At 42.8% G+C, this 23,998-nt stretch overlaps 2 protein-coding genes across 3 annotated transcripts; both read right to left on the bottom strand.

Annotated features, from left to right (window-relative positions):
- Positions 1–1,318: 1,318 nt before the first annotated feature.
- Positions 1,319–4,971, bottom strand: LOC121572194 (homeobox and leucine zipper protein Homez). Of its 2 annotated transcripts, none has more exons than XM_041884125.2 (3): positions 4,815–4,971; positions 4,006–4,462; positions 1,319–3,548 (listed from the first exon to the last, which is right to left on the bottom strand). In XM_041884125.2, the coding sequence occupies exons 2-3, from the start codon at positions 4,450–4,452 to the stop codon at positions 2,277–2,279; spliced, it is 1,719 nt and encodes a 572-aa protein (XP_041740059.1). In that variant the 5' UTR covers positions 4,453–4,462; positions 4,815–4,971; the 3' UTR covers positions 1,319–2,276. The 2 variants fall into 2 exon arrangements, with proteins under 2 accessions (XP_041740059.1, XP_041740060.1); XM_041884126.2 differs by having other exon boundaries at positions 4,006–4,298.
- A 9,006-nt stretch (positions 4,972–13,977) lies between these two features.
- Positions 13,978–23,883, bottom strand: LOC121572195 (GMP reductase 2). The gene is made up of 10 exons (XM_041884127.2): positions 23,777–23,883; positions 17,685–17,824; positions 17,357–17,476; positions 16,996–17,079; positions 16,669–16,842; positions 16,341–16,422; positions 16,097–16,203; positions 14,894–14,936; positions 14,559–14,718; positions 13,978–14,259 (listed from the first exon to the last, which is right to left on the bottom strand). The coding sequence occupies exons 2-10, from the start codon at positions 17,769–17,771 to the stop codon at positions 14,070–14,072; spliced, it is 1,047 nt and encodes a 348-aa protein (XP_041740061.2). The 5' UTR covers positions 17,772–17,824; positions 23,777–23,883; the 3' UTR covers positions 13,978–14,069.
- Positions 23,884–23,998: the final 115 nt, after the last annotated feature.

Here is a 23,998-nt window from a genome sequence, read left to right as displayed (position 1 = left end):
CACGACCCATTTTCAATGCCCTGGCTGAGGGAAGGAGGTTCTCACCCAAGATTTGACGGTACATGGCCCCATCCATCGTCCCTTTGATGCGGTGAAGTTGTCCTGTTTCCCTTAGCATAATGTTTCCACCTCCATGTTTGACGGTGGTTATGGTGTTCTTGGGGTAATAGGCAGCATTCCTCCTCCAAACACGGCGAGTTGAGTTGATGCCAAAGAGCTCCATTTTGGTCTCATCTGACCACAATACTTTCACTCAGTTCTCCTCTGAATCATTCAGATGTTCATTGGCAAACTTCAGACGGGCATGTATATGTGCTTTCTTGAGCAGGGGAACCTTGCGGGCGCTGCAGGATTTCAGTCCTTCACGGCGTAGTGTGTTACCAATTGTTTTCTTGGTGACTATGGTCCCAGCTGCCTTGAGATCATTGACAAGATCCTCCCGTGTAGTTCTGGGCTGATTCCTCACCGTTCTCATGATCATTGCAACTCCATGAGGTGAGATCTTGCATGGAGCCCCAGGCCGAGGGAGATTGACAGTTCTTTTGTGTTTCTTCCATTTGCGAATAATCGCACCAACTGTTGTCACCTTCTCACCAAGCTGCTTGGCGAGGGTCTTGTAGCCCATTCCAGCCTTGTGTAGGTCTACAATCTTGTCCCTGACATCCTTGGAGAGCTCTTTGGTCTTGGCCATGGTGGAGAGTTTGGAATCTGATAGATTGATTGCTTCTGTGGACAGGTGTATTTTAGACAGGTAACAAGCTGAGATTAGGAGCACTCCCTTTAAGAGTGTGCTCCTAATCTCAGCTTGTTACCTGTATAAAAGACACCTGGGAGCCAGAAATCTTTCTGATTGAGAGGGGGTCAAATACTTATTTCCCTCATTAAAATGCAAATCAATTTATAACATTTTTGACATGTGTTTTTCTGGCTTTTGTTATTCTGTCTCTCACTATTCAAATAAACCTACCATTAAAATTATAGACCGATCATTTCTTTGTCAGTGGGCAAACGGACAAAATCAGCAGGGGATCAAATACTTTTTTCCCTCACTGTATGTGCAGAAAGACAATTACTAAAATTGGTGTGATGTAAAAAGGATGTATCTATTTCTATAAATTCTGCGAATGTACCACGAAAGAGCACAAAAGCAAAGAATGGAATAAAAAGTTATAATTTTTTACTTTCTTTGTAGTTTCTAATCACCGTCTCATCCTGTGTTTTTAATAAATGCTTTCAGTTGTTACATTCAGACTGTCACCTGTCAACAAGTGTAAGGTTCACAACTCAAAATATAAAAGAAAGAGACCCAATTGCAGAACAAGGAGAAACAGTTTTGTTTATTCACAAAGAACCAGATACAACTCAACATACTAACTCTGAGATTTTGATACTGTAGGCTATAGCTGAGTTAGTGAAATCAAAATAAATGATCTATTTTCTTACTACCGATAAGACCACACAAGATCAGCCAAAAGACAACGAAACAGACTGTATAAGCACAATATGAGGTCAGATAGTGAATAAATATATTAAACTGTTAGCATCTGTTCTCTCTAAACATGGGCTATATCCCAATAATCTCTCTGTTCTCCCAAAGTGTGCACTTGTTCACTTCCCTTAATGGACCCCTAGGCCATGCCTACATCAATCCAATGATAGTAACTTTGTGGGGAGAAATGAACGCGCGACTGCACACTTCAGGAGGAAGGAGAGATTATTGGGACGCACCCAAGGTCATAGGTTGTCGCAGGTCTGGTAGTTTCCCCAATTCTTTACACTCTGAACATATCAAACAAGGAACATCAATGCAATGTCATAGAAACCTCCCAGCACAAACCTGTGATGGAGCTTGAAACATGAATTGACATCTGAATAACTGAACAGGAAGTGCCAGTTTTAATAGTGCTAGAACTAAAGTCGACAGTAGAACTTCATCATAAACATAATCAACTGCTTGTAACATACAACAGAATGCTGGCTCATTCGTGACAACTCCTAATAGTCCCCTTTCAGCACCCTCAGCATTACAGCAGGGGTGTGGCTCAATACTCATAGCTTCCTTTTCCATCATCACCGCAAACAGGTGAAAGTTTAAGATAGGTTTCAAGTTTCAACAAATTACATTTCACCTGTTAGGCCATGCTGGATCAGTGCTGCTGGAGGAGAGGACACAAGGAGAAGAAGCCTCTTCATACTATTGAGTACCCCAAGTCTGTCCCAGCAGTCACTTCAGCTTCACCCCATTCATAGGTCTCAAAGCCCCAGCTCCATCCTCCCTACCAGCCTCCATCCTCAGTCACCCTAATCTGCGCCAGGACCTCTCGGTGCTCCTCCTTACTCATCCAGCATGCCATGCCCTGCTTGACGCGGTAGCGGGAGTCTCCGAACCACTGGGTGAGGGCCTTCCGCGAGAGGCCTGTCTGCTGCTGCAGTCGCGTGTAGCCCCCCTTGGTGGGCCACTGGCAGGTGAGGAAGAAGTGTCTCAGGAGCTCCATTTGGGCCATGGTCTTGTTCTTTGGCCGCGGGCCCATTTTGATAGCTTGTTCTTCTCCGTCGTCAGTTATGAATTTGGTGATCCCCACCACTTTCCGTTCCTCCTTTGGAGAATTCTTGCCGTTCTTTTTGCATCTCTGAACTCCAGCTCTGGATGTTGTCTCTTTGTCTTCTGCTCCTGTCTTCTTCTTCTTCTTCTTCTGTACTTCCGCTGGTTCCTTCTCCTTCCCCTCCAAGTTTGACCTAATCAGGTGGGTGGTGTTAGCGGGGTTGCTATGGCCATGGTTACCATTGCGGCTCCTGCTTAGGAAGTCGACATCATCTACTTGACAGACCCTTTTCTTCTTTGGTGGTGGTCTGACCCTGCTGTCAGTTGGCGGTGGTGGTTGGGTCAGATGCTGAATAAGCTGGGTCTGTGACGACAGGAGGTTATTGGGATGTGACTGGCCTTTCTCTTCAGACTCTGGGTCGGCCTTGACGCGGTGGTGGAGCAAGAAGCGTAGGTTGCAGAACCACTTGCGGGTGTACTTCATGTGGAGCCTGGTGAGGGCCTGCAAACGCTGGAGCACCTCCTTTGAAGGATTTGTGTTATAGCGGAAGCTCCGCCGCAGCTCTGAGTGGAAGTCCTGACAGTGCCTCTGGGGTTTGACGTTGTTTTCATGGGCTTTGTCGGGGGCTTCTAGGGTTTGCCCTGTGGTTGTGGGGGGCGCCACTAAGCGTGGAGGGCTTTGGGGCCCTGGAGGAGAAGAGTGTTGCAGATTGGCGTTATTGGGTGCAACAACAGGGTGGCGTTTACGGCGTTTCCGAGGAACGGGTGAGGAGGACTTGAAGGACAGGCTGCTAAGCTGAGTGGGGGTGGAGACGGGTGAATGTTGGCTCCTGTTACTCCCATCATCCTCCTTACTGAGGGGAGGAACCTCTGACGACACCTCCTCTTTCTCTTTGTTGTCCTTCGTCTGGTTTGGTCCGCACATCTTGGTCCGTGCCATACAGATCCCCTCTGCATCCCAGCTGATCCCATGGCGGAGCCGCTGGACCATGAACCACACTCTGACCTAAGATAAGGACAGGATAAGATTGGTTGTTTTCACAGAAATGTGCTTTGCGTTGATAAAGGTGGTCCTCTGTAGCTCAATTGGTAGAGCATGGCGCTTGTAACGCCAGGGTAGTGGGTTCGATCCCCGGGACCACCCATACGTAAAAATGCATGCACACATGACTGTAAGTCGCTTTGGATAAAAGCGTCTGCTAAATGGCATTTAAATTAAAAAATGTAAGCTGGTCAATGAAACTAATTACAAGGCATCAAATACAACATATGGAATATATAGAGGACTGGTTACCCTGATAGATGGCTGTTGACCCACAATTGCTAGAGGAAGGGTCTGCAAATGTAAAGAAGCTAAGCAAGGACCATGCGTTGGTAGTTTGCCCATGCTATGTCGAAGTCAACTAGAAGTGGACAGCCATGTATCAGGGCAAGAGGACTGGGAACTGTACAGGAGACTATACCTGGTCCAGATGCAGAGAGCAGCTCTGGGCGAGCGCCATCTTCTCCCCTAGGGTCGGGTAGGGGAACACGTTGAAGGCCTCTGTGAGATAAGCCACGCTGTCCAGTTCCTGGGTCTGGTCTGAGTGCGTCCACAGGAGCTTCAGGTGCTCGGAGACCAGAGGCAGACACACCACGTGGTTCTGGTTGAGGCCGAAGGGAGCCGGAGCTAGATTGTAGGGGGACGCCGTCCCTGCCCTCCCCTGACTTTTGGGGGACATTATCCCTGTGCCCCCCTTGCTGCCGTCAGCGGGGCCTAAGGGAGGGAAGAGAGTTGGGTCAGGGGTGGAGGCCGGGTACCGTGGTTGTGGTACTGGGGCTGGAGCTAACTCAGTCTTCTCTGTGAGCTTAGCAGCAGCAGCTGGATCTGGATGCTTGTCCAGCTCTGCTGTCTGCTTTGTTCTGGTCATCACAGCACTCCTATGGTGATGGATATAGAATTTAAAAACTCCTACGTTTTTAAAGATATTCTTTACATGATGTAAACAACAAAGTTTGCTAGCTAGTTTGCTACTGTAGTTAGAACTGCTTTGGACAAATTATCTAGCTACAATTCCATTGTTGTTGTCATTGTTGTGTGTATGCATTCCGTGCATGTGTGCATGTCATGTGTCTGCGCGCTACCCACTGGGTGTGTGCAATGCAATGTAAACTACTTGTTACTGTTAACCAATGATGCTAGCTTGCTAGCTAGCTAACTGGGATTCATAGATAGTTACCTAGCGCTAGTTATCACTGTTATCATCCCAACAACAAGTATTTAGCTACTTACCATTAAAATAACTCGCAGTATGGCTAGCTAACATTAGTTTGCTGTGGTTCACTGTTATTTCCCATCTCGTGGTGATCGTATCCACGATCACTTAACAGCTAGCTAGCTATAAATAGTGTCAAACCTAGCTACATGCCACCGATTATTAATTGATTAGAGGATGGAAGGAGTCAGGTTTACATTTTAACCAGCACTTTGTCTCCCCCTGTTGGCTGTGTAGTACATCTAACATGCGTGCCATTCATTTAAGGCCTGGATCCTTTCTCCCGGTTTCAACTAGATACAGTGCTGGAAAAAGTGCCAAAGTGTAAAGATGCTGTACCTTAATAGTAAAAGTGAAAGTCACACAGTAAAATACTACTTGAGTAAAAGTCTAAAAGTACTTGGTTTTAAATGTACTTAAGTATCAAAAGTAAATATAATTTCTAAAATATACTTAAGTATCAAAAGTAAAAGTATAAATCATTTCACATTCCTTATATTAGGCAAACCAGACGGCACGCTTTCCTTCTTATTTTAATTTATGGCTAGCCAGGGGCACACTCCAACACTCAGACATAATTTACAAATGAAGCATTTGTGTTTAGTGAGTCCGCCAGATCAGAGGCAGTAGGGATGACCAGGGATGTTCTCTTGACAAGTGCTTGAATTGGACCATTTTCCTGACCTGATAAGCATTCGAAATGTAATGAGTACTTTTGGGTGTCAGGGAACATTTATGGAGTAAAAAGTATATTATTTTATTTAGGAATAAAAGTTTATTTTATGTAGTAAAAGTAAAAGCTGTCAAAAATATAAATAGTAAAGTACAGATACCCCCAAATGTTTACTTAAGTACTTTGCACCACTGACTAGATAACACCCTAACCCCTAACCTTAAGCCCTACCCTAACCCTATCCTTAACAATAACCCTTACCTTACTCTTACTTTAACCATTTAAAATGTCAACTTCAATGGGGTAGGGACTTCCCAAGGATCCAGCATTGGCACTGACCGATAACACAGCCACAAAGTCAGATTCCACAGCCACAAAGTCAAAATGTGCACCAATTGTTTTTAAATTTAGGGTTAGACATAAGGTTAGCAGTGTGGTTAGGGTTAGGTTTAAATCGAATTTTAAGAAGATAAATTATAGAAATGTGCGGGGTTTAGACATAATATTGGCCATATTTGAGAGCATCAAAATGACTGCAGGCGACTGCTGACTGACTGATCTACAAAGCAGCTTTCATCATAACCACTCATTATTACTTGTAGATCAGTCAGTCAGTCACAATTTACCCATGATGCAGGCTAGGGCTGGCTTTGACTCCATGTGTGGGTATGGATGTGGGTACTCAGACCCGCAAGCCGCTGAGGCCCCTCATGATGATTTAAGATTTTATGTGGCCCCCACCCCTATCCAAGTTGCCATCCTTGATTTAGCTCTTCTTGAGGCGCTGTTGAGTTTTGGCCACATGAGAGAAGAATGTGACCATGTGCACAATCATCCTAAAATCTCATAAGAAATTTGGTGGTGTTTTTTTACTTCCAGTAGCGTTATACTATGCTATTATATTTGGTTCTGTTATGTAGAATACTAGCATTATGTGATCTTGCAGCCATTGATTCAGCTTTGACCTAACTTTATTTAAAAAGCACAATTCGCCAGAGTAGCACGTTCTCTGAGCAGCCAAACAAGTATAGCAGAGACTGTGCATAAAGTAGAGAATCCCGCACAAAGCTTCAAAACTTTAGCGGTGCGTCCAGAGATGTCAGATCCGCAGCCACTCCGTTCATTTATTTGGAACAGAGTGGCTAGGGGTGGGGCGGGGGTGTAAGAGGGTTATCGGTACGCTGTATATGGAGGTGTTTTGCGAGCTTGTGTAATGTCTAGGCAATGACGAGATTTAGTGTATTGAATTCAGTTTGGATCCCGGCTAGTGTGTTGGTGGTGATACTGTAGGATTCAGAGGAGGCTAGTGGGAAGAGCTATAGGAGGACGGGCTCATTGTAATGGCTGGAATGGAATTTATGGAACAGAGTTAAACATGTGGTTTCCATATGTTTGATGTGTTTGACTCCGTTCCATTTATTCCATTCCAGCCATTAGCGCCTGTCCTCCTAAAGCTTCTCCCACCAGCCTCCTTATGCGTATTGGACTCACAGTGGCTGGATTTGGGTTTACATGCAAGGCAGGACCTTGTCTCTCCCTGCTGCTTAAATACCCACCTATCACAATGTTGTCCCATTGTACTAGGACTTTTCATGCCCCTTAATTCCATTTAGTTGACCTCATCATTGTACAATAAATCATGTAGGCTACATAGTCAGTTGATTGAATGTAAATGCTGAGGGTTCTGTCCAGTTATTCAAAAAGTGTTAACTTACAAACTGGACAAAATCAAAGTACATTGTGATTTTCTTAACAGCATGAAATTACATGAAATATAGTACACAGTGGGCTTCCCGAGTGGCGCAGCGGTTTAAGGCACTGTATCGCGGTTTATGGCACTGCATTACAGTGCAAGAGGCATCACTACAGACCCGGGGTTCGATCCCCGTCTGTATCACAACCGGCCATGATCGGGAGTCCCATAAAGCGGCGCACAATTGGCCCAGCATTGTCCGGGTTAGGGGAGGGTTTGGCCGGGGGAGCTTTACTTGGCTCATCGGGCTCTAGCGACTCCTTGTGGCGGGCCGGGCGCCTGCAGGCTGACCTCGGTTGTCAGTTGAACAGTGTTTCCTCCGACACATGGGTGCGGCTGGCTTCCGAGTTAAGCGGGCGGGTGTTAAGAAGCACGGTTTGGCGGGTCATGTTTCGGAGGACACATGACTCGACCTTCGCCTCCCGAGACCGTTGGGGAGTTGCAGTGATGAGACAAGATCGAAAAAGGGGGTAAAATACAACAACAAACAAATAATATATATATATATACAGTGGGGAGAACAAGTATTTGATACACTGCCAATTTTGCAGGTTTTCCTATTTACAAAGCATGTAGAGGTCTGTAATTTTTATTATATGTACACTTCAACTGTGAGAGACGGAATCTAATGAATCTGATTTTTAAGTAATTAATTTGCATTTTATTGCATGACATAAGTATTTGATCACCTACCAACCAGTAAGAATTCCGGCTCTCACAGACCTGTTCGTTTTTCTTTAAGAAGCCCTCCTGTTCTCCACTCATTACCTGTATTAACTGCACCTGTTTGAACTCGTTACCTGTATAAAAGACACCTGTCCACACACTCAATCAAACAGACTCCAACCTCTCCACAATGGCCAAGACCAGAGAGCTGTGTAAGGACATCAGGGATAAAATTGTAGACCTGCACAAGGCTGGGATGGGCTACAGGACAATAGGCAAGCAGCTTGGTGAGAAGGCAACAACTGTTGGCGCAATTATTAGAAAATGGAAGAAGTTCAAGATGACGGTCAATCATCCTCGGTCTGGGGCTCCATGCAAGATCTCACCTCGTGGGGCATCAATGATCATGAGGAAGTTGAGGGATCAGCCCAGAACTACATGGCAGGACCTGGTCAATGACCTGAAGAGAGCTGGGACCACAGTCTCAAAGAAAACCATTAGTAACACACTACGCCGTCATGGATTAAAATCCTGCAGCGCACGCAAGGTCCCCCTGCTCAAGCCAGCGCATGTCCAGGCCCGTCTGAAGTTTGCCAATGACCATCTGGATGATCCAGAGGAGGAATGGGAGAAGGTCATGTGGTCTGATGAGACAAAAATAGAGCTTTTTGGTCTAAACTCCACTCGCCGTGTTTGGAGGAAGAAGAAGGATGAGTACAACCCCAAGAACACCATCCCAACCGTGAAGCATGGAAGTGGAAACATCATTCTTTGGGGATGCTTTTCTGCAAAGGGGACAGATTCCGTCTCTCACAATTGAAGTGTACCTATGATACAAATTACAGACCTCTACATGCTTTGTAAGTAGGAAAACCTGCAAAATTGGCAGTGTATCAAATACTTGTTCTCCCCACTGTATATATATATATATAGTACAAAAACAGAGAGTACAATTGATATCTGTTGTGTATGTGTATTTTGTATAAATGTGTGGATCTTGAGATTTATTGTTAAAATGAACAATAAACAATGAACTATAAAACACAAATCATATGGAATGCTCTTTATTGGTCAGAACTGACAAGACTGAAACAACAAAAAATGTGGCTTAAAAATTGCATTACACGTTTGACTAAAACCAATAGACATAAAATGTTAATCATCCTATAAAACATTATGAAGTAAATATACCCACTGGGCACACAATGGTTGAATCAACGTTGTTTGTTGAACAAACAGCAGCAGTGGGGATGCCCATGTGGAGAGGTCCATCAGTTTCAACAGCAGTCTTACCACCACCGAAATCTAATGAGTGAGTCTCACCAAGGTCCCATGTGCAAGTGTGAGAGGGTTATCGGTACGCCGTATATAGAGGCATTCTGTGAGCTTGCGTAATGTCTAAACAATGTCTTAAATGTCTTGAATTCTGTTTGGATCCTGGCTAGTGTGTGTTACACTGGCTGGATTTCGGTTAACATGCAAGGCAGGACGTTGTCTCTCCCTGCTGGTTAAGTCACCCACCTATCACAATGTTGTCCCATTGTTCCAAGAATTTCTATATTTTCATGTACCTTAATCACGTTTCATTGATATCATCATTTTACAATACAGTAGCTTGCGAAAGTATTCACCCCCCTTGGCATTTTTCCTATTTTGTTGCCTTACAACCTGGAATGAAAATGGATTTTTTGGGGGTTTGTATCATTTGATTTACACAACATGCCTACCACTTTGAAGATGCAAACATTTTTTATTATTGTGAAACAAACAAGAAATAAGACAAAAAAACAGAACTTGAGCATGCATAACTATTCCCCCCGTCTCAAATCTCTGGAAGACTGAAACAGGTTTCCCTCAATAATTTCCCTGTAATTAGCACCATCCATCATTCCTTCAATTCTGACCAGTTTCCCAGTCCCTGCCAATGAAAAATCCCCACAGCATGATGCTGCCACCATCATGCTTCACTGTGGGGATGGTGTTCTCGGGGTGATGAGAGGTGTTGGGTTTCGCCAGACATAGCGTTTTCCTTGATGGCCAAAAAGCTCAATTTTAGTCTCATCTGACCAGAGTACCTTCTTCCATATGTTTGGGGAGTCTCCCACATGTCTTTTGGCGAACACCAAACGTGTTTGCTTATTTTTTTCTTTAAGCAATGGCTTTTTTTTCTGGCCACTCTTCCGTAAAGCCCAGCTCTGTGGAGTGTACGGCTTAAAGTGGTCCTATGGACAGATACTCCAATCTCCGCTGTGGAGCTTTGCAGCTTCTTCAGGGTTATCTTTGGTCTCTTTGTTGCCTCTCTGATTAATGCCCTCCTTGCCTGGTCCGTGAGTTTTGGTGGGCGGCCCTCTCTTGGCAGGTTTTTTGGGGTGCCATATTCTTTCCATTTTCTGATAATGGATTTAATGGTGCTACGTAGGATGTTCAAAGTTTCTGATATTTTTTTTATAACCCAACCCTGATCTGTACTTCTCCACAACTTTGTCCCTGACCTGTTTGGAGAACTCCTTGGTCTTCATGGTGCCGCTTGCTTGTTGGTGCCCCTTGCTTAGTGGTGTTGCAGACTTTCAGAACAGGTGTATATTTATACTGAGATCATGTGACACTTAGATTGCACACAGGTGGACTTTATTTAACTAATTATGTGACTTCTAAAGGTAATTGGTTGCACCAGATCTTATTTAGGGGCGTCATAGCACGGGGGGTGAATACCTATGCACGCACCACTTTTCCGTTATTAATTTTTTTGCATTTTTTGAAACAAATTACTTTTTTCATTTCACTTCACCAATTTGGACTATTTTGTGTATGTCCATTACATGAAATCCAAATAAAAATCAATTTAAATTACAGGTTGTAGTGCAACAAAATAGGAAAAACGCCAAGGGGGATGAATACTTCTGCAAGGCACTGTAAATCATGTAAATATTCAGTTGATTGAATGTAAATGCTGATGTTTCTGTCCAGATATTTTGAAATGGTTAATTTAAAAACATTGTGATTTTCTTAACAGTGTGACATTATATCGAACAGTACAAACAGTACAATTGATATATGTACTGTATTTTGTATTCTATACTATGTGTATATTTCTGTCATGTTAATATTTACTGTTAAAATGAACAATAAACAATGCTCTAAAACAGTGGTCACCAATCTTTTCTGAGTCAAGATCACTTTCTGAGTCTAAATGCAAGCTGAGATCTAACGCTCAGATTTTTTTTTTTTAAATACCACTTAAAAAACGTAAGCCTATGCAACATTAACCAATTCAAAACAGTTCTGTAGCAATGAGGTTTGTGCAGTAGAACATAGACCCAATTCATTATCACTGCATATTGGCTATACTTGAATTGCCCTGCTAATGTTGTTCTTCTCAGACCATTTTGAAATTATATTATATTTAAACATAAGTATATGATCACACTGGTAATAGATCATTTGTTGTATTACTTGTGAGGCACAGCTGAGTGAGCATAATATATATATTTTTTTTTACTGGACTGATGACCAGCATCTGATGGTCAGTCTGAGGGGAGGGAGGGAGCAGCGGTGAGGCCGCCTCTCATCCGACTCACTGTCCCTCCGCTCTCCCTTCCCTCCGCTGAGAAAAGGGGACACAGTCGCATTATTTCTGCCTCATGCACCAATTCATGTTGTTACTCCTATGACCAGAGAAAGTGAAATAATCCTCCATACTAAAAACGACACAAGCCGCTAATAATTACAAAGCAAGCTTATCGGGAACACTTTGCTATCTATACTCCTTAATTGCAGCTGCAGTGCTGGTTGTAGCGTGAGTGGAAGTAGGGAGAACGCACATTTTACGGCTTAATGTGTTGATGGTGCTGAATAACAACTTAAACATGAACTTACTCATAAAAATAGTACCTCTTAGCTGTATTCGCTGAGTCTCTCTCGTCATGGTTTTAAACGTTTTGAAATCTCACAGTATCAACTTTGCTGTGCATTCCACGCTTATTTTCTACAGTCTATAACTCCAGGAAACTGTGCAGAGACGGTGATCTGGGCTATCTGATTGGCCAGTTGTAGACCTCTATGTGCACTTGATTTGCTCTCTGGGCCTGCTGGGTATGCAGAGTTCTATCTTCAGACACATTAAATGGTTCAAAATGGGAACACTGCCGTCCTGTCGCTAGGGCTGCTGAATCAAGTGCACCTACCTCCAACAACGCGAAAGAAAAAAATAAAATAGGAACGCAAGGCTTTATCACAGAGTTTCTAAACCCAGAGAAGCAACATCGCAAGATTTTCGGGAACGCTTGAGAAGCACACCAAGCAGACCAGGCCGGGGTTTAGGGTTTGAGAAGTCAGTCATTTAAGTAAATAATTATTCCTTCGCTGTTAATTTTCTCGAATTCTAAAAAGTATAAACTAGATTCAAGACAATGTCTTAAGTAGTTGAACATGTTATTACTCCTACGTCGTGAAAGTGACAAACGGACACGTTTTAATTTTCGTAAAAAACGACTTTATATCGAAGGAGTGCTTTTGATTTCACGGCCTGCACATGCGCAGTTCGGCGCGAGTCGACCGTTAGACCAGATGACGTGTTTCTGCGCTTTATCATTGTTATTTTTACAAAAATGTTTGGTGATCGACTAGGAATGCCTTGGAGATGGACGGGTCGATGGTGACCACTGTTCTAAAACAAACTCTGAAACAAATCTAAAGGAATGCTCTTTATTGGTCAGAACTGACAAGAATGAAACAACAAAACATTTGGCTTAAAAACTGCATGACTAGTTTGAATAATACCAAAAGACATGAAAAGGAATCATCCTGGAAAACACTATGAAGTAAAGTAAATATACAGACATAATGAAAACTAGTCAGTTACACACCTTAACATAATAATGCATAGACAGAGACAACATTCTCACAAAGTAACTGAATACCCAGTAAAGTAATAATGTGAATACTGATTGCATGGAGATTCTATCTAGTCTAATTGACAAAAGTGAGAAATGAACAGTAAGTTCACCTTTCCCAAAATTCCCAGGTTCTCCAGAAATTCCTGGATTTCTGGATATCCTGCTTTTTCTGCCATATTATGGGAATCTTCCATGTTCCACTCCGGACCTCTGGAAAACCTGGGAATTTGGGGAAAGTTACAGGAATTTTGCAACCCTACATTTTGTATTCCACAACAGTTTCCCCTCAACATACTGTGTGTAATTTGACTGACTGAGTTGCTACTGTAGCTGTACAGTCCATGAAACACCTGTTTGTCAGTATTTTCATTCAGTATCTATTTCCTCCTCGCTTTAATATTTGGTCCAATTAGAATAGCAGAAAAACTCACTTGCTATGGGGAAAACAACTGGAATACTATATCATCTAAAAATGCTTGCAAATCATAAAGTGCAATATATATTTAAGTTATTTTGAAAAGGATAAAATAATCTGAAATATTTTAAGATTAAAATTAACTATATTAGTCATTATTATGAACATTTGCATCTCTTCACTGTATGTAGCCAGTCCACTTGACTCAGAAGTGTCAATAAAAGCAGATGTTTTTAATTTGGGTTTACACTTTAAAAGGCTCGCAATCTTGATATAGTACATACTTTATACAGTGAAATACTGTATATTAATTTATGGCATATGGTTTTCAAACAGCATGGCGGTGAGATGCCTTGAAAAACAGGGATGTGCATAGAAGTGTTAGGAAAATGGGGGATTGAGAGGTAAAGAGAGAGAGAGAGCAAGCTCATGTGAAATGAGAGGACGTGGTACATAATATTGGACATAGAGAGAAGTCTGTACTCAAGGCCCCCAGAGCTGAATGGGAATGATTGAGCAAGATGACACAAAAGAAAAACCTGGAAATACGTCCTAAAGTGCCCTCAGTTCACTTATTACCAAGAAATGTACATTTATGGCCATTTAGAATAAGTCAAATATGTTTAAAACGTAAGTATAAACTGGGTGGTTCTAGCCCTGAATGCTGATTGGCTGACAGCCATGGTATACCAGGTCGTATACCACGGGTATGACAAAACATAAATTTTTACTGCTCTAATTATGTTGGTAACCAGTTTATAATAGCAATAAGGCACCTTGGGTGTTTGTGGTATATGGCCATATACCACACCCCCTCATGCCTTATTGCTTAAATAAGACTCTTAGATAAGGAACCAGCCTGGGCCTTGCCTAGTTATCGTTCCCAAAGACGGTGTTGAGCTGCTGGGTGACCCTGATGAAGGTGGTCCTGCGGCTGAGCTCCTTGAGCTTCCCTGCACCCACGTAGGTGCAGGTGGAGCGTACCCCACCCAGGATGTCCCGTATGGTCTCGTCCACGGGACCCTTGTAGACCACCTCTACCGTCTTCCCTTCAGATGCCCTGGGGGAAGAAGAGGTAACGGTTTCGTGATCACTTATGCTTCCCCAGACTAGCGTCCTGTCCAGGGGGTGTACTTGTACATCAAGCTGCATTACGCTACAGAAACAGGAGATAGGCTCCTGGCCTATGGGCTGTTCTGGCAGACCTACTTACTTACTGTTGCAAGGGTAAGGATACTTATTTAGACAAGGCTTACTTGTCCAAAACGTACTTACTACTTACTCTTATTCTTTCCCTAAAGTGTGCTACAAAGTTTAAAGCTGCTCATTTCCTGCTTTGCGGCCAGTAACATCTCTGACCTGTACTCGGCCACACCCCCGGTGTGTCTCTTCATGGCCGTGTCGGAGCTCATGCCGTAGAACAGCTTGTACTTCTTCCCGTTCTTCTCGACGACCTCGCCCCCGCTCTCTGAGTGGCCGGCCAGCATCCCCCCCAGCATCACAAAGTCCGCCCCGGCACCTGTGAGTCACACACAACCACAGCACACAGCCAATCAAAATGCTGAGCAAATCCAGCCGGGGTCAGACACATAGTACTCTGTTGTAGAGTCTCTGTACATGGTTGAAGGCTGATTAAAGTTAGTACTGTATGCTCTGTGAGCAGATAAATCACAGTTGACTGTTACAAAACTCACCAAAAGCCTTGGAAACGTCACCTGGGCAAGTGCATCCACCATCCTTTATGAGAGAGAAAGGGAAAAATAAGATAGCATGCATCTTCAGGCAAAGTCTCTGTCTATGCAACAATCTTTGTATGTACAGGGACAGTGACACATCTTTCGTTGTTTTGGCTCTGTACTCCAGCACTTTGAGTTTGAAATGATACAATGACTATGAGGTTAAAGTGCAGACTGTCAGCTTTAATTTGAGGGTATTTTCATTCATATCGGGTGAACTGTTTAGAAATTACAGCACTTTTTGTACACAGTCCCCCCATTTTAGGGGACCAAATGTATTGGGAGAAATGCACTTATATGTGTATTAAAGTAGTGACATGTTTAGTATTGGGTCCCATATTCCTAGTAGACAATGATTACATCAAGCTTGTGACTCTCCAAACTTTCTGGATGCATTTAATGTTTGTTTTGGTTGTCTTTCAGATTATTTTGTACCCAATATAAATTAATGGTAAATAATGTATTGTGTCATTTTGGAATCACTTTATTGTAAATAAGAATATAATGTTTTTATATACTTGTACATTAATGTGGATGCTACAATGATTACGGATAGGCCTGAATTAATTGTGAATAATGATGAGTGATAGCATCCACATGAATGTAGAAGTGTTTAGAAACATATTCTATTCTTATTTAAAGTGACTCCAAAATGACACAATACATGATTTACCATTAATTTGTATTGGGCAGAAAATAATCTGAAACACAAACAAAACAAACAGCAAATGCATCCTGCATTTTTGTAGAGTCACAAGCTTGATGTAATCATTGTCTGCTAGGAATATGGGAACAAATAGTACACTTTTGACTACTTGAATACACCATAAGTGAAATTGTCCCAATACTTTTGGTCCCCTAAAATGGGGAGACTATGTACAGAAAGTGCTGTAATTTCAACACGGTTAACCAGATATGGATGAAATTACCCTTAAATTAAAGCTGACATTCTGCACTTTAACCTCATAGTCATTGTATCATTTCAAATCCAAAGTGCTGGAGTACAGAGCCAAAAATAAAACTGTCCCAATACTTTTGGAGCTCACTGTATATGTATGTGTGTATGATGAGGTTCAGGGTGTATAAATGTTTTCTAAAGACTGTTGAGCCAAAAGGATGTGAGTGTATAACTATAAGTGTGTAATAACAATGGAGACTCACAGAGATGATGTGTCCGCCCAGGCCGTGTGCAGCATCTGCACACTCGATCACAGCGCTCAGCTGGGGATAACCCACCCCTGTCTTCTTACGGGTGGTGCACACAGAGCCTACAGACAGACAGAAAGTTAGGCGTTTATCAGTATGATCACATTAAGGCCTCAATTCAATCAATTGCAAAAAAGGTATGAGGTATGACGATCCAGCAAAACAGCAACGTGACAGAGTCACCAGTTCATGACGTCACCTGGTCCGATGCCCACTTTGATGATGTCAGCGCCAGCGAGGATCAGCTCCTCCACCATCTCCCCGGTAACCACATTCCCCGCCTGTGGCAAAGACAACACATTCACTTTCGGTGTCTTAACTGGTGCACTACTCTATAGTGCACTACTTTTGACTAGAGTCCTATATGGCCTCAATTGACACCCTGAGTACACTACCTTGACAAGAGCCCTCAGGAATAGCGTGATTTGAGACGTATCGACTATCATCAATATCATCAACGTACAAACACTCCAAAAGCATAACCAGAGTTGGCCCAATATAAAAGAGAGCGTAGAGGAGTCACTGACCATGATGGTGTGTGTTGGGTACTTCTGACGTACGTCTTTAACAAAGTGGACAAAGTGCTCAGAGTAGCCATTGGCCACATCCACACAGATGTACTGGAGCTGAGGCACAGCGGCTATGATCTCACCCAGCCTTTCAAAGTCCCCTTCACTTGTCCCTGTGCTGACTGCCACACTCTAAGAGAGAGGCAGGGAGCGAGAGAGCGAGATAGATAGATAGATAGAGAGAGAGACCAAATTAACACATCATTAAAAAATAAGAGAAGTCTTGTCATACAGATATTACAAGGAGTCATATATTGGATTACAGCTGATATTGTTTGAATGTACCGGTACACATTCTGGATTCATTGTTGCAAACTCCTTCCAGTCATCTACTGAATAGTGCTTGTGAATGGCAGTGAAGAGAGTGAACTGGGGGGAGAAAGAGAGACAAGAACACTTATTTTAAAAACACCTTTAAAGTTATAAAACCTATGTGTACAGAGACTTCTAATAGACATATACTGGACTTGTAGTCTGCTTTATATGTGAGCCAGGAGGGGATATTTGTCGGAGTAGAGATAGGTTGTTTAGTATTAGAAGGTTTGACTGAGGGAGGAGGTCGATGATTGAAGTGTTTTGTTTTTTGTAGATTTTTTGCTATCTATACCTAATGATGTATATACACACACTATTTATATCTCTATACCTTGGACAAAGCCAGAGCCATCTTGAAGGTGCCGACAGTGTCCATGTTGGCTGCAATGATGGGGATTCCTCTGTAGCTTCCCTTGGAGTTCCTGAAGATGTAACTTCTCATCAGGTCCACCTGGAGGAGAAGGACAGACAGGCAGACAGACAGACAGGCAGAAAGGCAAACAGACAGAAAGACAGATAGACATGTTATAGTTAGAGGAAAAGGCTTAATCATTGTTGAAGAGTGATACGCTGTGTTTGTCTGGTACAAACGGGTATTTGAATACAACAGAACAATACATAAACAATACATAACAGGAAAAAAGAAAGGATTTATGCACCTCACTACGGGACTTGAGTGTGCTTCGTTTCGGACGGAGAAGCACGTCCTTGAAGTCCAACTTGATGTCATTCTCAATGCGAGGCATTTCTACTGCTGGTTATCTGTAGTATGGACACGTTGTATCTTCTTCTGCTCTGTCTGCAATGAGGTCGACAAAACGAACAACAGTATAGAACAGGCTGAATAGTATAGAACAGGCTGTCACACCAACCCACAAACAAGGCTGGGAAGGTTACTTAATCCGTTACAGTTACTAGTTACCAGTCCTAAATTATAATCAGTAATGTATTTTCTGGATTACCCAAATCTATAACGTAATCTGATTCCTTTGGATTACTTTCACTTTAAGAGGCATTAGAAGAAGACAAAAATAATCCATCAAATACATTTGGTGTGTCATCATAGTGGTCTCTGACTTGTGGTCAGACTCGCTCAGGTGGAACAAACATCCTTAGTGAATTTAAAAGTAATCCAAGTAATCATCTAGTTTTTTCAAAAGTATCTGTAATCTAATTACAATATTTTTGCAGGTAATGTAACTTATTAAAGTTAGTTTTTTTGTAATCAGATTACATCCCAGCTAACATAACATTATGATAACCATATGTTTCTTACAGCTTGGTGAGCATATGGTTGTCATATGGTTATTAACTTTCTGGGAATGGTGCAGGATGGTTGCTTGGCTTTGGAACATTCTCAGCACATTTAAGGAACTTGACAAAAAACGTTATTTTCTTGGTATTTCATTAGGCTACTTTAACAGAAAGTTTCCTAAAAGTTAGGTACTGTTCTAGGAACGTTCTCCAACTGGTTTGACATTGGGAATGTTCTCAAATAGGCTAGTTTAGAGAACGTTAAGAATTTTTTTTTCTGTGGGAATTTCAGTACTTCAGCATAATGTTTCCTCATGGTTCTAGTTAAAGTCATGTTCTCAAATTGTTCTGAGAATGTTAAAACTTTCCATAAAAAAACACAAGAAAACTTTAGTAAAGTTCAGAGAACTTTCTAAGAATGTTATTTAAAAACGTATACATTCCGTTCTCAGCATCAACAAAACTCTCTCTATCCTCTATCTAGTTAAGTGTGTTCAGGTGTGCTGGCCGCGCCCACTAATTGGCTACACCTGATCTTAATGAGTGCTTGTTTCCTTTGAAATGGGGTCTACTTGAATCAGGGGCGTCAAACTCATTCCACGGAGAGCCAAGTGTCTGCAGGTTTTTGGTTTAATTAAGACCTAGACAACCAGGTGAGGGGAATTCCTTACTAATTAGTGACCTTAATTCATCAATCAAGTACAAGGGTGAAAGCGAAAACCCGCAGACATTCCGTGGAATGAGTTTGACACGTGGTTTGAATAGACTAAAATGAACAGCTTTGTATGCATAAAAGAAAACATGGCAAACCTCCAAATAACCTATAATTTCCGTTTTCAGATCGTTAATAAAAACTCCCAGGAAAACTTTCAAGGAACCAGAGTAAAACGTTCTCAGAACCTCCCTGCAACCTAAAAATAAATGTTCCCAGAACAGGCTACATTTTCACTTCTGTTCTCAGAACATTTAAAAAACGGTTTTACCAGTCAGGAAACGTATGGACTTGTTCCCAAAACCAATGTGAAATCAAAAACATAAGTTCCCACAACTTCCCACAAATTACATGTAATCAGTTACTACTCCACAACCCTCCCATACACACGCACTCACTCAAACTAACACACACACACACACGCACAATATTTGTATTAATTCATACACGAATGCACATTTTTGTAATTGTATTATTATACAAATTCCAATCAAACATAAGGAAAAACGAGGGAGAACATGTGATAAACAATACGTGCCTTACAAATAGGTCACAGAAAACAGGAGAGTAAGCACATTTTTAAGGTTCTATGCATAAAATCCCTTGAGGGTCTGTTCATTGTAATGACAGTGGGGCAAGAAAAAATGCACCCTTTAAATGTTTAAAGTACATTTATGTTCATCACAATATCAAATGAACAGAATATCCAAAAAGGAAATAATGGGCCAATTGAGATATCGCTTGTGACTAACGAATCTCAGTTAATTACTATAGAGCTCTCGCTTTCGCTTGGGCCAATCATTGTAATTTTGTAAATGGCAAATCTCTATGGCGCCCCAAGACGCATCAACTTTCGTCAAAATCGGAACAGTGGTGACTGAGATATCGCGTGTGTCTAACAGACGGAAAGCCGGTGATCCATAGATAGTCTCCCCTTTGCTGGTAATAGAATGCCTTATGGACTAGCTAGCTACACTATCTATACAGTGCATTCGGAAAGTATTCAGACACCTTCCATTTTTCCACATTTTGTTACGTTACAGCCTTATTCTAAAATGGATGAAATAAAACATTTTCCTCATCAATCTACACACAATACCCCATAATGACAAAGCGACAACAGGTTTATTGAAAGTTTTGCAAATTTATACGAACCCCCCCCAGGGAAATTATTCAGACCCTTTGCTATGACACTAGAAATTGAGCTCAGGTGCATCCTGTTTCCATTAATCATCCTTGATTGGAGTCCAACTGTGGTAAATTCAATTGATTGGACATGATTTGGAAAGGCACACACCTGTCTATATAAGGTCCCACAGTTGACGGTGCATGTCAGAGCAAAAACAAAGCCTTGAGGTCGAAGGAATTGTCTGTAGAGCTCCTAGACAGGATTGTGTCGAGGCACAGATCTGGGGAAGGGTACCAAAACATTTCTGCAGCACTGAAGGTCCCCAAGAACACAGTAGCCTCCATCATTCTTAAATGGAATGATTGGAACCACCAAGACTCTTCCTAAAGCTGGCCGTCCGGCCAAACTGAGCAATCGGGAGAGAAGGTTCTTGGTCAGGGAGGTGACCAATAACCAGATGGTCCCTCTGACAGAGCTCCAGAGTTCCTCTGTGGGGATGGGAAAACCTTCCAGAAGGACAACCATCTCTGCAGCACCACCAACCAGGCCTTTATGGTAGAGTGGCCAGACAGAAGCCACTCCTCAGTAATAGGCACATGACAGCCCTCTTGGAGTTTTCCAAAAGGCACCTAAAGGACTCTGACCATGACAAACAAGATTCTCTGGTCTGATGAAACCAAGATTGAAGTCTTTGGCCCGAATGCCAAGTGTCACATCTGGAGGAAACCTGGCACCATCCCTACGGTGAAGCATGGTGGTGGCAGCATCATGCTGTGGGGATGTTTTTCAGTGGCAGGGACTGGGAGACTTGTCAGGATAGAGGGAAAGATGAATGGAAGGTTCCCCTTCCAACAGGACAACGACCCTAAGCACACAGCCAAGACAACTTAGGAGTGGCTTTGGGACATGTGCAATAGATACTGTACGTGTATGTGCATCTCCTGTGAATCCTGTCTAAGTTTGTGAGTGCAGCAGTATTGTGGTGGTGGTGTAGTTGTAGTAGTGAATGCACTGTGTGGTTGTCTGGTGTAGAAGTGATACTGTTGACTGTGTGTGTTGGCACTCCTCGTCCCCTCTCCAGCCCAGCCCATTCTATACTGGTGCTCTCGCAACATGTACTTCTGGAGCAGCATCTCATTCAACCTGGCCGTGCTCATGAACCTGCTGGTAGCCTTCTTCTAGCCTCTGGAAGGAATCCGCAGAGGTCAGTGAGTTCTCTCCTCCGTCCTCCTCAATCATCTGAGTAATTTGCAGGGTGTCTGTGCCAATCAATGGCTGATCTCTGTATGTGTAGCTACAGGTTCTCTGTTTATTCTACATGTGTGACTGTTACAAAACAGGATATTTGAACGAATGATACACACAGACCATTTAAACTGCATTACAATGCATATTACACACAACCACAAGCTGTTTGGGAACGTGAATGGAGCGTAAACTGGTTCATCCCTTTTTTTAAACAATTTTCTGAAGGTCTTGTGATTACACTTTGCCGTACTTTATATTTCAACAGTGGTTTACAATGCACATGCTTATTTAGACATTTAGTGACTTGATGCCTACTGTGCCAAAGCGATTTAGAGTTGTTAAATGGGAGTGACCAGTGTGTTGCTATCAGGGGCGGCTCTAGCCTTTTGGGGGCCCTAAGCAAGATTTGGTTGGAGGCCCCCACCACTAACCGGGTAAAAAGACAAATTGTAGCCCTCCTCTTGACGGCAGAGAAATTAAATGTATGTTTTAAAGCACGGGTTATGCACACCAACATATTATGCAATAATTAAGAGTAGGCAAAGTGATCGTGTCATGCGAAAATTATAGAATTATCTCTGAATGTCTTTGAGTGGCCCAGCCAGAGCCCGGACTTGAACCCGATCTAACATCTCTGGAAAGACCTGAAAATAGCTGTGCAGTGACGCTCCCCATCCATCCTGACAGAGCTTGAGACGATCTACAGAGAAGAATGGGAGAAACTCCCCAAATACAGGTGTGCCAAGCTTGTAGCGTCATACCCAAGAAGACTCAAGGCTGTAATCGCTGCCAAAGGTGCTTCAACAAAGTACTGAGTAAAGGGTCTGAATACTTGTGTAAATGTGATATTTCAGTTTATAAATTTTGTATACATTTGCAAGAAATTCTAAAAACCTGCTTTGTCATTATGGGGTATTGTGTGTAGATTGATGAGGGGAAAAAACAATTTAATCAATTTTAAAATAAGGCTGGAACGTAACAATGTGGAAATAGTCAAGGGGTCTGAATACTTTCTGAATGCACTGTACAAAATCATGTGGACACCCCTTCAAATTAGTGGATTTGGCTATTTCAGCCACACCCGTTGCTGACGGGGTATACAATCGAGCACACAGCCATGCAATCTCCATAGACAAACATTGGCAGTAGAATGGCCTTACTGAAGAGCTCAGTGACTTTCAACGTGGGACCGTCACAGGATGCCACCTTTCCAACAAGTCCGTTTGCCAAATTTCTGCCCTGCTAGAGCTGCCCCGGTCAACTGTAAGTGCTGTTATTGTGAAGTGGAAACGTCTAGGAGCAACAACGGCTCAGCCGCAAAGTGGAATGCCACATAAGCTCACAGACGGGACAGCCGAGTGCTGAAGCATGTAGCGCATAAAAATCGTCTGTCCTCGGTTGCAACACTCACTACTGAGTTCCAAACTGCCTCTGGAAGCAACTACAGCACAACAACTGTTAGTCGGGAGCTTCATGAAATGGGTTTCCATGGCCAAGCAGCCGGACACAAGCCTAAGATCACCATGCGCAAAGCCAAGCTTCGGCTGGAGTGGTGTAAAGCTCGCCACCATTGGACTCTGGAGCAGTGGAAACGCGTTCTCTGGAGTGATGAGTCACGCTTCACCATCTGGCAGTCCGACGGACGAATCTGAGTTTGACGGATGCCAGGAGAACGCTACCTGCCACAATTCATTGTGCTAACTGTAAAGTTTGGTGGAGGAGGAATAATGGTCTGGGGCTGTTTTTCATTGTTCGGGCTAGGCCCCATAGTTCCAGTGAAGGGAAATATTAACGTTACAGCTTACAATGACATTCTAGACGATTCTGTGCTACCAACTTTGTGGAAACAGTTTGGGGAAGGCCCTTTCCTGTTTCAGCATGAAAATGCCCCGCACAAAGCGAGGACAATACAGAAATGGTTTGTCGAGATCGGTGTGGAAGAACTTGACTGGCCTGCACAGAGCCCTGACCTCAACCCCATCGAACACCTTTGGGATGAATTGGAACGCAGACTGCGAGCCAGGCCTAATCGCCCAACATCAGTGCCCGACCTCACTAATGCACTGAATGGAAGCAAGTTCCAGCAGCAGTGTTCCAACATCTAGTGGAAAGCCTTCCCATTAGAGTGAGGCTGTTATAGCAGCAAAGGGGGGACCAACTCCATATTAATGCCCATGATTTTGGAATGAGATTTTCGACGAGCAGGTGTCCACATACTTTTGGTCATGTATTGTAGCTACTCGAAAAATCTACAGTCAATACAGGCTATCCTGCTGTCACTTCGACGGTCCTGTCAAAAGTTTAGCAAATATTGAATCAAAACCGCCAAATAAGGTTAAATTCCCTATATATGTACGGTTAGATTTAGGTATAAAAGTTCTCTACGAAATGAGGCATAAACGACTTACCTTTATGAAATGTATGAGAACGATTTCTTTTTTCAGCAGCACTGCTTCCGCTACAAATGCGAGGCATGAACGTTTCAGAGGGCGGGTCTTTACTGTAAAGCTATTCTTGTAGTTCTATTATTCGGCTATCTGTGCTATTTCTGTGCAGTGGGGGTTGAGAAAAGACTACAAAGAAAGACTCATTTACGTCATTCCATCGTAGTTTTGTAAAAAGTGTTTTAC

The sequence above is a fragment of the Coregonus clupeaformis genome, chromosome 16, assembly GCF_020615455.1.
Source record: "Coregonus clupeaformis isolate EN_2021a chromosome 16, ASM2061545v1, whole genome shotgun sequence".
Classification (NCBI taxonomy): Eukaryota; Metazoa; Chordata; class Actinopteri; order Salmoniformes; family Salmonidae; genus Coregonus; species Coregonus clupeaformis.
This window is presented reverse-complemented; position numbering and strand designations above follow the sequence as displayed.

Excerpts from the sequence above, each read along its gene's own strand:
- LOC121572195 (XM_041884127.2), bottom strand. The coding sequence starts at position 17,771 with ATGCCTCGCATTGAGAATGACATCAAGTTGGACTTCAAGGACGTGCTT. Across the intron at positions 17,080-17,356 it reads TGGCTCTGGCTTTGTCCAAG|TTCACTCTCTTCACTGCCAT; the intron begins GTATAGAGATAT and ends TTCTCCCCCCAG. Across the intron at positions 14,937-16,096 it reads TGGGCGGACACATCATCTCT|GATGGTGGATGCACTTGCCC; the intron begins GTGAGTCTCCAT and ends TCTCTCATAAAG.
- LOC121572194 (XM_041884125.2), bottom strand. The coding sequence starts at position 4,452 with ATGACCAGAACAAAGCAGACAGCAGAGCTGGACAAGCATCCAGATCCA. Across the intron at positions 3,549-4,005 it reads GCTCTCTGCATCTGGACCAG|GTCAGAGTGTGGTTCATGGT; the intron begins GTATAGTCTCCT and ends TCCTTATCTTAG.